General features: G+C 36.7%; 1 protein-coding gene across 10 annotated transcripts in view; it reads right to left on the reverse strand.

Moving 5' to 3' along the window:
* Nucleotides 1-15,188, reverse strand: part of ikzf2 (IKAROS family zinc finger 2) — a 159,022-nt gene that overhangs the window by 59,251 nt on the left and 84,583 nt on the right. For 9 of the 10 annotated variants that reach the window (XM_063051575.1, XM_063051574.1, XM_063051573.1 and 6 more), the window contains exons 2-3: nt 14,692-14,746; nt 14,259-14,360 (exon numbers count right to left, since the gene is read on the reverse strand). In XM_063051575.1, the coding sequence (XP_062907645.1) occupies nt 14,259-14,360; nt 14,692-14,746 (157 nt within the window). Of the gene's footprint in view, nt 1-14,070; nt 14,198-14,258; nt 14,361-14,691; nt 14,747-15,188 lie in introns of those variants that run through there. The other variant, XM_063051576.1, reaches the window with a different exon arrangement.

The raw sequence follows: 15,188 nt of genomic DNA on the forward strand, positions 1-15,188 counted from the left end.
ATTCTAATTTGAACATGCACCGTCCAAGTTAATCATGATGTTTGCATTCTAAAGTATATCTGTTGTCTCTAGGTAATTATTAATAGCATTTGCGTCTGGCAATGAGTATTACATCTTTCATTGTAATATAACAAATATATAGATAGTATTTGTTACTTGTTTATGTAATAATTCACTCCAGGTTACCACTGTACACGTGATTCATTTTGTGTCTAGGGCAAGCAACGAACAACAGCCTAAGGCTACTTATGCAATCCCAGAATTCCATCTCCTAAATGCAGAAACAAACTTGTTTGTGAGTTGGAAGAGTGAAATCTTCAGTTAAATGCCACAACATCGGTGTTAAAAGCAGGTTAGTTTCTATTGAGGCTGATTAGATGCAATGTGCAGGATATCATACTTAGGATACACTTTTGCCCTTTAGAAAAGAGCATTGAAAATTATAAGGTTCAGCCAGGAATTAGAATGACATAAAATAGAGAAAAAAATGACATGCTGGTATTCTGAAATAAAAACAAAAAGTACTAAAGATACTCAGCAAGTCAGGCTGTATTGTATAGATGCACAAAATGAAATAAGGTATGAAATAAGATAATAGTTCTGGTCATGGATCAGTGACTAAAATGTTAACTTTTTTCTATCCTCACAAAATATTGGCTGACATGCTGAATTATTCTGAAGAAAATACAACCTAGTTTACAAAATTTTAGGACTCCTGTTAGTTGGTCTGAAATGGATAGGGTGTTTGGTTAGACTGATAGAAATTTAGGTTACACGTAAGAAGTCAGAATCGGAATCAGAAAGCATTTCCTTTCTTACAGCAAAGGAAGTGAAAGAAGTTCCATAAGACTGCTGTAATTATGGAAGAGATTGCTTGTGAGTTGAAGTTGTAATAAATTATGGATTTCCATAATGTTCTGAAATTTGTTTTTTTTAAACTTTGTTACTCTGGTAGAAAATGCAGTTACAAAGCATAAGTAATGTGAAACTGGTATGTTCAGAGGACAAACTTGATAGGTTTATAGTCTATTGACAATTTCTTACATCTGTAAATACATAATGTCAGATCAATTTCTTGGCAACAGTCTACATGTGGAATCACAGTATTCTAATTTGAAATGTGTAACTTTGTCTCCGCAGTTTCAAGAAATAAATATTTTGAGATTAATACAGAGGTTATCAATAGCTGTTAAACTGAATCTATTTCAAATGTCAGTTGGATGTTGTGACAAAAAGATTGAAATTTTGACAGTTATTGAAATAACTAACACGAAAGAAAGAAAACAGGACTCATATCCATAACGTACCTTTCTCAGGACATCCCCTTACACCTATAAAATATTACTTTATATGTCATTCGTTTGAACAGAAGAAATATGGCAGCCAAATTTGAAAAAAGTAATCTCCCTAGATGATGATGTGACATTAGATAAGATTCTTCACTGGGTTCATTAATGCCTCCATAAATTTTGCAATCAACTAGATTCAATAATCATATTTCCAAATCTTCTTTAATACAAATAATAAACATGGTATAAAAATAGTTCAACTTGTTTCTTTTATAGTCATAAATGTTTGCCAAATACATTAAAATTTTCAACACAAGTTTGTCCCTTGAATATTTAATTTAAAATATGAAAATAACAATTTTCAAAAAGAAAAACTGTGAACCTTATGAGATTTCAGCAACATCAAACTTGAGAGGGGCAAGTTTTTTTTTAAACAGAAAGTGATGGGAGCCTGGGGTGGTGATAGAGACAGAAACATTAGGGACTTTTTTAGATGTTCAGATAGGCACATGAATGTGAGAAAAATGGAAGTATATGGACATTGTGAAGGCAGAAGAGATTAGTTTAGTTAGCCTTTCAATTACTAATTTAATTGGTTTGGCACTACATTGTGGGCCAAAGGGCCTGTTCCTGTACTGTACCGTTCTATGCTCTATGTTCTGTCATAAAAGCAAAACCAGCTTCTATCGAAGAAATCATTCTATAAAAGTAAAAGACTATTTTCAACAAAAAATTGTGATGAATATACAGACTATAAACATGCAATGTAAGCCGTCGCTTAAATTTCTTTAACAATTTGAATCATGTACTTGATAATAATACATAACTATAGTGCTCCTTAAAGTCGTAACTATTTAGCTTCTTTAGTCACTCTAAAAACCAAAATGGACTACTAATAATGTAGAAAATTTGAATTTTATTGTCACAAAGGCTGTTTGAGGTGTTAACTTTCAATAGAAAAGCTGCTATCAATATAAGGCTTTCAAATTTTAAAAGAATAACTCATACATTATTCTCCTTTAGGGAAGTAAACCTGTGGTGATTACTATGCCTAGTTTGGAAGTGATGCTGCTGTCACACTCATGTAGATAATTCTTTCCTTTAAATTCATTTTTCTGATATGCACATTTGTTAACCATTCTGAATTTTTTTTGATAGATGGCAGTTAAGGCATCCGTTAGTCTTGCGAGACCATGGATCTGCGCCTGGAAAGTCTTCACTCTCCAGGGTGCAGGCCTGGACAAGGTTGTATGGAAGACCAGCAGTTGCCCATGCTGAAAGTCTCCCTTCTCCACGACACCAATGTTGTCCAAGGGAAGGGCATTAGGACCCATACAGCTTGGCACCAGTGTTGTCGCAGTAGATGGGAGTAAAATTATGCTAAATGAACGTTTTGAAGTGATTGTAATACAACACCCAGTCCATAAAGAAAGCCATCACTGCCTTCGCAGGACAATTAGATGAAGCAATAAATATTAAGCATGAAAATAAATAAAGAAAAAACATACAAATTGAAATTAATTTAGCATTTCACTTCAATTTTAAAATATTAATTTATGTACAACAGGATTCCACACATTCTGAATCTATATAAAGGATCTGAATTTTACGTACTTATTTACAATTTATGCCATTACTTAAGGAGGGCTGTATGGACAAGAAAGAGAGCTAGAGGCCAGTGAGCCTAACATCAGTGGAAGAAAATTTGCTGGATGGGATTTTGAGAAACAGAATTTATTTTCATTCATAAAGGCAAGAATTGATTTGGGATTACTGTAGTCATTATGGCTTTGCACACCAGAAATCATGAATTTAAGTTACTTGAAGAACTGATTAGGACAATTGACAACAGCAGGATGGTACATGTTGGTTATATCAACTTTAGCAAGAGCTTTGACAAGGTCCACATGGTAGGGTGGCTTGGAAGGTTAGTACACAAGACTCAGGACAAGTTAGTGAACTAGATACAAAATTGCAAACACGAGAAAATCTGCAGATACTGGAAATTCAAACAACACACACAAAATGCTGGTGGAACACAGTAGGCCATGTAGCATCTACAGGAAGAAGTACAGTTGACGTTTCGGGTCAAGACTCTTCGTCAGGACTAACGGAAAAAAGAGATAGTAAGAGATTTGAAAGTGGGAGGGGGAGGGGGAGACCTAAAATGATAGGAGAAGACAGGAGGGGGAGGGATGAAGCCAAGAGCTGGGAAGTTGATTGGCAAAAGGGATACAAGGCTGGAGAAGGGGGAGTATCATAGGATGGAAGGCCTAGGGAGAAGGAAAGGGGGAGGAAAGGGCAGAGGAAAATAAACACACAAAATGCCTTGAACCTGATGGCATGTCAATCCATGGCCTCTACTGTCGAGAAGAAGCCACACCCAGGTTAGAGGAACAACACTTTATATTCCGTCTGGGTAGCCTCCCACCTGATGGCATAAACATTGACTTCTCAAACTTCCATTAATGCCCCTCCTCCCCTTACCCAATCTCTATTTTCTTTTCCTCTCTTTCCCTCTCGCAATAACTCCTTGCATGTTCTCCATCTTCCTCTGGTGCTCCCTTCCCCCTTTCCTTCTTCCTAGGCCTTCCGTTCTATGATACTCCTCCTTCTCCAGCCTTGTATCCCTTTTGCCAATCAACTTCCCAGCTCTTGGTTCCATCCCTCCCCCTCCTGTCTTCTCCTATCATTTCGGGTCTCCCCCTCCCCCTCCCACTTTCAAATCTCTTACTGTCTCTTCTTTCAGTTAGTCCTGACGAAGGGTCTCGACCCAAAATGTCACTGCACTTCTTCCTATGGATGCTGCCTGGCCTGCTGCGTTCCACCAGCATTTTGTGTGTGTTGCTTAGACACAAAATTGACTTGGTTGCAGGAGAAGTAAAAAGAGGCAGTGGAGAGCTGCTTTTTGATTGAAGGTCTATGACCTGTGGAGTGCCACAGGGATTGGTGCTCAGGCTCCTGTTGTATGTCATATATGTTAATGATTTGGTTTAGAATGTCAGTTGCATGATTAACAAATTTGCAAACAGCACCAAAACTGGGGATATAGTGGACAATGTAAAAGGTTATCCAAATTTACAATGGGATATTGTGAACTGGGAAAGTTAGCAAAGGAATAGAAGATGGAACATAACTCAGATCAGTGCGAAGTGATGCTGTAGGTTTTCACAATAAACTGAAGTGAGGTATTTTATGTTTAAGGAAATCTGTAATGCATTTTATTGAACTCCAAAACCTAAAGACAAAAGTTCACTAAAAATCTTTATGTAACAATGTCATCACGTCAGACCAGCCTCTTAAAGCAAAACCCCAACTCAACATCAATGGTTGTGAATTATGTCGCATTTCTCCCAATTACATTACCCTACAATGCAATTTGGCAAGTTAAACTAGGCCAGGACTTACACAGATAACAAGGACTTAGAGAGTATTGTTGACATACAGACTTGGCGTTATAGAATCATAGAGCAATACAGTACAATATAGGCCTTTCGGACACAGTGCCCACCCAGCTGGTCCAAAATTCTTTCATTCAGCCCATATCCCTGTAAGCCCCACTCCTCCATGTATTTATTCAATTGCTTTTTAAATGATACTATTGTACCTTCCTCAAACGCTTCTAATGGCAGCTCAATATACTCACCATCTTTTGGATTAAAAAGTTCCCCCTTCAGACCTCTATTAAATTTTTCTCCTCACCCTAAACCTACTCTGGAGAAAAGATCTTTCTCATCCACCTTATTTATGCTTCTCATAATTTTAAATATTTCTTAAAGCTCACCCCTCATTTGCCAATGTTCCAAGGAATAAAGGCTCAGCCTAGTCAGCTTCTCCCAATAACGCTGATCTTTTAGTCCCGGCAACATCTTCATAAATCTTTCCAGTTTAACAACATCCTTCTTATAACAGGGTGACCAAAACTACATGCAGTATTCTAAGTGCAACCTCATCAACGACTTACATATAAAACAACAATATAATGTCCCAATTCGTATACTCAATACATTTACTGACGAAGGCCAGAGGTGGTAAAATGTCTTTTTCACCAACCTCTCTACCTGACCACTTTCAATGGACTATGCAATTGCACTCCAAAATCCCTTTCCAGTGCCCTACCATTCATAGTACAAAGCCTACTCCGGTTTGACTTTTCAAAGTGCATCATCTCATTGTTAAATGTATTGAAATCTATTTTCTATTCCTTGGCCTACTTCTGTAATTGATGAAGATCGCTTTGTGATCAACAATAACCTTCTGCACTTTCAACACCACTTCATAATTTTATGTCACCTACAAAGTTATTGATTACAATGTATAAGCATATGGCTCCCTGAAATTGGCAACACAAGTAGACAAGAAGATCACAAAGGCCAATGACATGCTTGCCTTCATGAGCTGTGGTTTTGAGTACAAGTTGTAACATCATATTATAGTTGTACAAAGCATTGGTGAAACCACACTTGGAACACTGTATGCAGTTCTGTTTGCAAAGCTATAGAAAGAATGTGACTGAACACCAGAGGATGCACAAATGAATCACAAAGACCTTACTAAAACTGGAGGGCTTGAATTTAAAGGTAAGATTGGAGAAGCTGAGATTTTTTCCCCTTGAGTGGAGGTGATTGAAGGGTGACCTTATAGGGTCATAAGGAACATAGATAGGTTCAAAGTCAGTCTTTTACCCATGGGTGGTACGCCAAAAACTAGAGGGTATAGATTTAAAGCAAGAGGAAAGATTTAAAGGGAACCTGAGGAGTAGGGTTTTCCCTCAGAGGTGGTGGGTTTATAGTACAAATTGCCAGAGTAAGTGTTAAAGGCAGGTAAAATTACAACAATCAAAATATATTTTGACTGGAAAGGTTCACAGTAATATAGGCCAAATGCAGGCAAACGGAGGCAGCTTAGGTAGGCATCTTCATCAGTATGGATGTCTTGGCATCAAGGGCCTGTTTTCATGCTAAATAACTAGCTTACAATTCAGGATACATTCTGGATGTCAGGGGAGAAGAATTCATCTCATTCTTTTGAATAGAGATCAGCAAGTTTCATTGACATGTGGATTTGCCAGAACTGAGATCTTCCCACAGAGTCAAAGAATGTGAATTTATTTTCAGATATGAGGGAATTAAACGGTATCTGGTCAGTGCGGAAGTAGCATGAAGCAAAAGACCAGCCAAGATTTTACTAGATGGTGGACAGAAAAGGCTGAATAACTTACTTTCGTTCAGATCTCCCATTTTTATATACATTCTTAAATGAACCCAGAGCACTGCACACAATGCAAGATTCATCATTCCCTGTACATACAAATAGCATAAGACCACCTATATAAAACCCCTGAAAAGACTATTACAATGGCAAGAGCACTAGAAGCATTGTGAAAAGAGTATTACAGGGGTCTTTACAAAGATATTTTGCTGACAAAACCATTTTGTGGCATGCTGAAACGCTCTCCACAGATGGTCTTATGCCATATTATCATACCTAATCCAACTATAATCATAACACAGACCTTGCCCACTGTACATCCGAATGAGAAGGCAAAAGAAACCAGAGCTATGAGGAACCTCATGAACTTACTTCATGATAAAACCCCCTCCACTAGATCACAGTACAAGTTGAGAGGTAGTTAAATTAAAAATATAAGAAACAGGAGCAAGAATACATTATTTGGCCTCTTGGGATTGGTCTGCCATTCTATGAAATCACAGCCAATCTTTTACATTAAACATCACTTTTCTGCACTGTATCTCTGTATTCCCTTAGTATCTAAAAACTATAGCAAGGAACCACACCTCTACAGATCTCCTTGGTAGTAAATTCCAAAGATTCATCATTTTATAGATGAAGAAATTTCTCCTCATCTCTGCCCTACATAGCCTCTCACTTTTAATAAGACCGTGACTCTTTGTTCCAGACAACCCTATCAAGGCAAATATTAGTTTTGCATCTATTCTTTCAAACCCTTTGAGGATTTTCTGTTTCAATGAATACTCTCATCCACCCAAAGAAAACGCAGACTTAGTCTGTTTAATCTCTTCTCCAAACACAACCTCCCAGAAATTAATTTGGTTAACCTCTGCACTTTTCCCTCAACCACAACTGTATCCTTGCTTTGGTAGGATACTCAGACCTGTACACAATGTTCAAGATGAAGTCTCACCAGGTTAAGACAGATAATTTTATTGTCTTGATGAAGAATCTTGGCCTGAAATGCTAAGTGCTTAATCTTTCCCACAGGTGCTGTCTGACCTGTATGTGCTTACAAAGAATCTTATTTGACAGGTTACCATTTCACCTATTCCTGTCAATGATCTTCAGTGTTATGGAAGTCTCATTATTTCCTTTTGACATTCAGCACTGCCCAAAGTCCAATAGAAACATCCTGGAGATTGACAGTAACCAAAAATATTCTCTTAATCAGGCACTTAATTACTGTGCCTGTAACAACAAACTGAAGACTGATGTCCTACAATGAGATGTTGACTCCTATACCTGCAAAACCATTCTGCTATCCAGAGAGCTAAAAGTAGAAATTGCTGAACAATATCCCTTCATCGCTAAAAATGCTGAGCAATGTTCTATTCTTCCTCCTATCTGTGTAGCTCTCAAGGCACTGAAAAATGCTCTCCACATGCATTGATTAATGCAGGCTCACTCAGGATAATAATGTCCTTTGCACTTCCAGATGACATTTCACTGTAGTCCATCACTGAAGCAAAGCTTGCCATGTGTTTTCCACCTGAAAGGAGGCAATTCATTAAATATTCTACCCTATGACCTGTGCCACTTTGTAAGTCAAGGGCAGCAATCAGATTTGCATTTTTACACAACCAGATGGATTCCAAATCCCATATCATTCTTACTTAGAAATAAATCATCCCTTTCTGATATACTTGCTCATCCTGCCTGCACCGTAGGGCTGTCCTCAAAATAGCATGTTGGATTTCGTTCACCACAAATACGGCAGCAGATCAGGAAGGTTCTATCTAAATTAATAGATATATTTTTTATATAGCAGAGGAATTAGTCCTAGGCCCAAATGTTCTGACTTTAAACTGGACAGTCTTGTTATGAAAATTCTGGTTTAATCAGAATCAGAATCAGGTTTATTATCACTGGCATGTGTTATGGAATTTGTTAACTTAGCAGTGGCAGTTCAATGCAATACATAATATAGAAGAAAAAATAAAATAACAACAAATAAATCAATTGAATAGATTAAAAATCATGCAAACAACAGAAAAAATATATATTAAAAAAAGTGAGGTAGTGTCCAAGGGTTCAATGTCCATTTAGGAATCGGATGGCAGAGGGGAAGAAGCTATTCCTGAATCGCTGAGTGTGTGCCTTCAGGCTTCTGTACCTCCAACCTGATGGTAACAGTGAGAAAAGGACATGCCCTGGGTGCTGGAAGTCCTTAATAACGGACGCTGCCTTAGCTAGCTACTGTGTACAGCAATGTGGGATTGTCAGAGGAGAAATGGTGGGAGAACGAAAACTACCAGTGCAAGAACAATAGCTTTATATCTATGGGCCCAATGTCACACTTCTCAGATGTGTTATTATCTGGCCTCACAATTGGCTGAAGGAAACAATACTGGATCTTGTTGTGCCCTTGGTCCCCCTTCCAGTTCAGCATTCACATAAAAGGTGGCTGCTGCATTTGGAGCAATTAACGCTTTGACTTCTGTCTTCAAGGTCTAACATCAGTTACAAAGGTTTTGACATATCACTAATGAAAAATTGCAGGATCCAGGCAAGACTGAAAATGAACTCCACACAATCTATAACATTTCACACAGTTTACTGGATGAGCAAGACAATACCTCAAGTATCTGAACAAGGATGGCCATTACCCTTCATCTACAGCTGCAATGGCATGGCCTTCAATGAAGACCTTTCGAGTTAAAATGGCGTAACTTCCTCTCCAGCCGTTAATTGCTCTTGATTTGACTAAGGTACACTTGTGTTTGTATACTTACCATATTAAAACATATTATGCTTTTAAATCGCCCTTTATTTTTTGTGAATTGCTTATTCTGAGCTAGTGAAAGCAAGGAAGATGTACTAACATAACATCGTCTATTACCTAATCTAATTCTTATGGAATTGCCACTGGGGGCAATTACAAGTGATATTTCCTGTATGTGTGAAGTGAAGAAGTCACAATAGTAGGATCACAGGGGGGAAAGCAAAAAAAAAGCATGGTTGAACTGTCTGGATATCATGGAATGGAGATGCTTCCAGAATAGAGAGCATGTAAAATGTAAGGAAGAGAACTAGATAGTATAATCATACCATCCTTGAAGGTCACTGGTCCTGTAGCAATCAAGCACATGAACTCTGTCCTCCAAATTATTGAGCGTGCGAGTAGGATAGAATCAAGTTGTCACGGAAACAGCTCCTTTGGCCCAGGGTGTCCATACCTACCAAAATGTCTACTGAAGCTAGTCACAGTTGTCAGAGTTTGGCCCATATCTCTCTAAACATTTCCTGTCCATGTGCCTGCCTAAATATGTTTTAAATGTTGTACCTACCTGTACAGCTTCCTCAGGCAGCTCATTTCATATACCTACCACCCTCTGTGTGAAAATTTTATTTATCAGTTCCTTTCTAAATCTTTTCCCTCTGGTCCCTTTTAAAGCTTTCTCCTCTCCCCTTAAGCCTCTGTTCTCTAGTTTTAGAGCTTCCTACCCTGGGAACCTTGTGGCCATTCATCTTTCCCATCCCTTTCATGATTTTATAAACCTCTCAGCTTCCTATGTCCCAACCTATCCAGAATTTCTTTCCTTATACTTCAGGCCCTCCTATTTGGAGAACATCAGGACAAACAGTGGACCTAGCACTGATCCCCGTGGCGTACCACTGGTCACATGCCTCCAATCTGAAAAGCAACCTTCCACTTCCATCCTCTGACATTTTCCACCAAGACAATTTTGTAGCCAATTGGCCAGCTCACCCTAGATCCCATGAGATCAAGACTAGCCTACCATGAGGGACCTTGTGAAAGCCATTGTAAAAATACACATAGACAACATTCACAGCCTGCCCTCATCAATCACCTTTGTCACATCTTCAAGAACTCAATTGAATTGGTGAGACAGCATTTCCCAACAAGTAAACTACGCTGACTATCCCTAATCAATCTTTGCCTTACAAAATGCTGGTAGATCAGTTCAATATTTTCAAGTGAGAGAAAAAAAAATGCTCTCCTCATCATAATATGCTTATTTATGAGCATATCACAGTGTGTGTATACAACATGTCTGCCATGGTAAAATAGCTGTATGTATAAGGTAGGAGATTATACATACAAAGTATTAATATTGGAAGAGTGGTAAACATGAACACAGTACTGCTGGCAGATGGAATTTGGTGCAGTTAAAATAGCACTGATCCTGATTTCCCTTTTAAACCTTACCCCTCTCACGTTAAATCCCAGAGGTCACCTAAACTTTTGAGGTCTCAAACCATTATGATATCAGAACCAAATCCAAAGCTATCATTACATATATTTATTAATATAGTTAATTTTTTTTCCACCAGAGCTTTATTTCTGGTGGAAGAAATAGTTGGTTACCTTCTTCCACCTGATCTGAGAGTCCTGAGATCTGGATTGTTACAATTTTTCTCAGTTGTATTAACAAAACATTGTTCCCACCTTAATACCTACAAAAGCATGACTGCTTCAAGTATTGACTAAGTCAAAGAGTAGTTTCAAATAGTGGATAAATTTAGCTGTCACCTTCCCTTTAACTGGTACAGATGTGATTCAGTTCGCTTTGATCAGTTTCAGCAGGTGCACAAGATTCCTGAAATTACTCATGCTTAATGCGTGCAAATGGAAAAAGTACATTGTGAGTGATTCCTCTACAGCATTTATATACGCTTGCACAATAAGCATACATAAACAGTGCACACTACTAACATAATTTGGACGGAGTCCCTCGTTCAGTGCCATTTTAGAATACACTTTCACAGCTTATAAACTTATGGCTTCATATTTCTGATTTAATCTAATTCTTTCCCTTTTCTAGGTGTTCACCATCATTAAAGTATTCATAAAAGCAAACATGTGAATATCAAAAGTTTAAAATAAATATAGAATATGACAGAAATAAACAATGTCCATCAATATAGTAGAGACAAGATATTAACAATTTGGATAAAAATTAATCCAGAATTGGCAATGTTATCTCAAATTAAGATAAAGAAGTATTTTAAATGTTTGAAAAAGATACCTTGTGCTGGTACAAAAAAAATCCCCACTTGAAACATTAAACGGCTTATTGATTTTTGGATATTGATGTATCTGCATCCTCAACACCATTAGGTTGTGATATTAAATCAAGGCCACACCTTCCATCTTGGGTGGGTATAAAAGATGCAATCAAATTTTAATTTGAGAAAAAAAATATATCTCATTAACATCATTGACGGACCAGATGATCAAGGATCCATGAAAATTACCATTTGTGAAAACCTGCCTTACACAAATTGCAAACTAATCCCAATATATATATACTTAAGATGCAGTTGATAGGTTTTTGCATAGCAGGGTAAGAAAGGGTAATGAAGAAATGGCACATAGGTGGAGCTGAGTCCTCAGCCAGATTTTACTGAATGGTGGAGCAGGCTGAATCAGACGGCCTACTCCTGCTGTAATGTCTATACTTCAAATAGTGCTTCATAGACTGTAAGTGCTATGGCACCAAAATTGTGAATTCAGCTTGATGAACGCAAGTTATATACCCAAAAATACTGTACAATAAATGGAGAGTACAGAAATTTTTATTTTATTAAGTAAACATCTTGAAGCAGGTCATGTTAGATTTTAACTGCCATACTGACTAAAGTTGAAGCCTTTTTCCTCAAATTTATTGTTTCAAGTAACATGCAAGATTTTAAAAAGTAATTAGAAATGGAAAATCATTTGAAGAAACTAATCAAATTTATATGTTAAAATGCCATAAAGCTTTAGTTAAACCAAAATATAACCTAAGTTTTTACAAAGATTGACCTCATTTGTACAAAAGTATACACTGTTCACAGAATCTTTGGAGATCTGTGATTGTTAAAAAATGGCAATCGAATGGTTAAACACTGCTGTTTTGACAAAAGCTGCAAGACTGAGACAAACCTACTTTCTTCCACCCCATTCCTGTAGAAAACTTGTTGCCAGTCCTGTCTGCACTGTCCTCACTCTTCCAATAATACTTGGCCTTGAGCCAAAAGTGTCATTTTACGCAGTAGATAAAAAGGGATAATTTTTGAGGCCAGATTCCAGCACCCTTACTACCCACCACCACGCCCCACCACCACTACACATATATGTTACACTGTGTAGTACCACACTTATTGCTACTCCCAACCCTAACTCCATGGACAGTAATCGTGAATCAATGTAAATAATAGACAACACTATCACATTTTCAGCAAAATCACGTTTCATTCGTGATTCTCTCTGTTCTGGCACCTGTGGTAGAAATATGGCACCACATTTTGTTCATGAGACTTAGGGAAAATAGATAATGAGTTACACTGGGAAGTCTGTCTTAAGAAAATGCCATAAAAGATGATAAATTAAGATTACTTTTCTTAAGAAAGCATGAACAGCAGGGAAAACAGGGATCTCCACATTCTTTAAATATTTCATCCCTAAAAGCTTTGTTTCTCCCTATACTAACCCCAAACAAGTTGCAATATGATTAAAAGAAAAGGCATCTCATTACTAGGTGAAGATATAAAAGGTCAATTAGCATTTTTAAACAGATCTTGTAAATTTCTAATATATTTTAAAATCAACATTTTTCTCCATTCCACTTTTGTTCAAGGCCATGTCCAAACATACAATGGCTGCCAGCAATGAATGGTAATGGCCCTTCAATAATTAGAATCTACTCCTTTTCTCGTATGCTATACTTGCCACTAAGGTTTCATCTTACCCTGAGAGAAATAAATGGCTCTTAAAAGTGAGGTAGAAGTGTAAAGGAATCACAAGAATATTAACCAGAACGTAACTTTGAGTGGTCTAAAACACACCTACATGACTTTCCCTCACATTACCTATATATTTTATAATTAAATGATCAACAGAGTTGAACATCAATTATATGCTTTAAGTGAGAGAGTATTTTTCTGGATTTATCAATTTTAGAAACCACTTTATATTTAATAAAACAACAGTTTCTACTTTTAGATATACATTTTGTCATACATGTGAATAACTGAATGTATTTTATATCAGTAGTAAGAAACACCTGGTTATATGGTAAACTAGATGAAGCAATCTTTACTTAATTTTGTTCAAAACTATCGCAGCAACTCTTCAGTATATGAAGAAATGTCTTTGACAAGTAATATAGCCAGCAAGTCTATTGGCAAAGTTTACATCATTTAGCAATATTTACAACAACAGGACACTTCTTGAAGAGCCAGGCATATTCCCTGAATCCAGTATTCTGATGAACAGAAAAACACATCTACTAATCAAAATTACTTCTGAAATGATTACTAATTACTATAAAGGACATTAATTTGGTTTACAGTAATGTGGGAGCAAGAGCAGAAAATATATAAAGTGTATAAAGATTAATGAAAATCATTTCAAGTGCAACAATTTGTATATTTTATGTACTTCTGTTTGTAATCAAAATTTTGAAATTCTTAGAAAACTGAAAAATTAATCAATAATTAAAGGAACAAATTATTTTTCACAACAGAAACCTCATACTAACATAAAATATTTTCTAAACTAAATTAAAATCAGTCTTACCTGGTAAGGATAGACATAAATTTCCAAACCCATACATTCCATAATTTAAAGTACCAAGTAGATTCATATGCACCGATATTAAGTAACCTTGGTTAGAGTCGAGTCCTATATTTTGTGCTGTGGTAACATAGCCAGCAGGTTCGTAGAACTAAGTCAGTACAGACCAGAAACTAGTAAAAGCTACTTACCATTTGTCATGTGACTCAGAGAGCTGTATTGGCCATTGGGTGTGCTTGTGGTTGGAATCATTATCCTTGAATGGTCCATCTTGGGACAAAAGTCATCACTACCTGTTCCAATGAAAAGGTTAACCATTACAAAACAGTAATGTTCCAATAAGTAACTCTCCTTCTACAATATTTACTATTCTTGCAAGAGGAATTGATTTCAACAATCAATCTCTAGCCACAATGAAAACTTGCTTTCTTCTTTAGTAATCTAATACTTGCATTAAAAGTATTCTAAACAGTTCACTTCCTTTCACTGTTATTAATGTAGAAACGCAACAGATTTCAATTAGCAGCACATTAACTGAACACAGTGAAACATTATCTACTTCGTTACTGTAAAGAAGGTTTACAACGTAAGGATGAAAAATATCAATTTCAGTTTTCAACTCACCACGACCAGTGATAGGGCCATCAGTAGCCTCTGTTTCCATATTCAAAGTGCAGTGCTGTAAGAAAAATTGCCAGAAATTGTCATTGCTGATGTCTTATCTGTTACTTCAAAGTACTAACGGTAATTAAAAGACACCTGTGATCAAAGAACATTCATCTCTATGCTATACCTTTTGTGTACTATATAACCATAATTTCTAGAAAGAATTTTTTTATTGCTAGCTTATTTAACTAACAGAAACGACAACAATTTACATCAGTAGTAAATTACAATAGCTTTTTTTTCGGGTTTTGTTACTGTCACATTCAGTCAAAGATTATGATAATTACCTACAATTAATTTACAAAGATACATGAGGTAACTGCACTCTTTCTCAAAAACCTGCAGAGTGGTGAACTAGAAGTTTCAAAGAATATAGTTGAACTAACATTTCTTTAGTCTTACAAGATAGGTTGCTGTCCAGTTCCTGGTGACAAGTCATTGTGAAATTTTGTCAT

Source organism: Mobula hypostoma, chromosome 6 (genome assembly GCF_963921235.1).
Source record: "Mobula hypostoma chromosome 6, sMobHyp1.1, whole genome shotgun sequence".
Taxonomy (NCBI): domain Eukaryota; kingdom Metazoa; phylum Chordata; class Chondrichthyes; order Myliobatiformes; family Myliobatidae; genus Mobula; species Mobula hypostoma.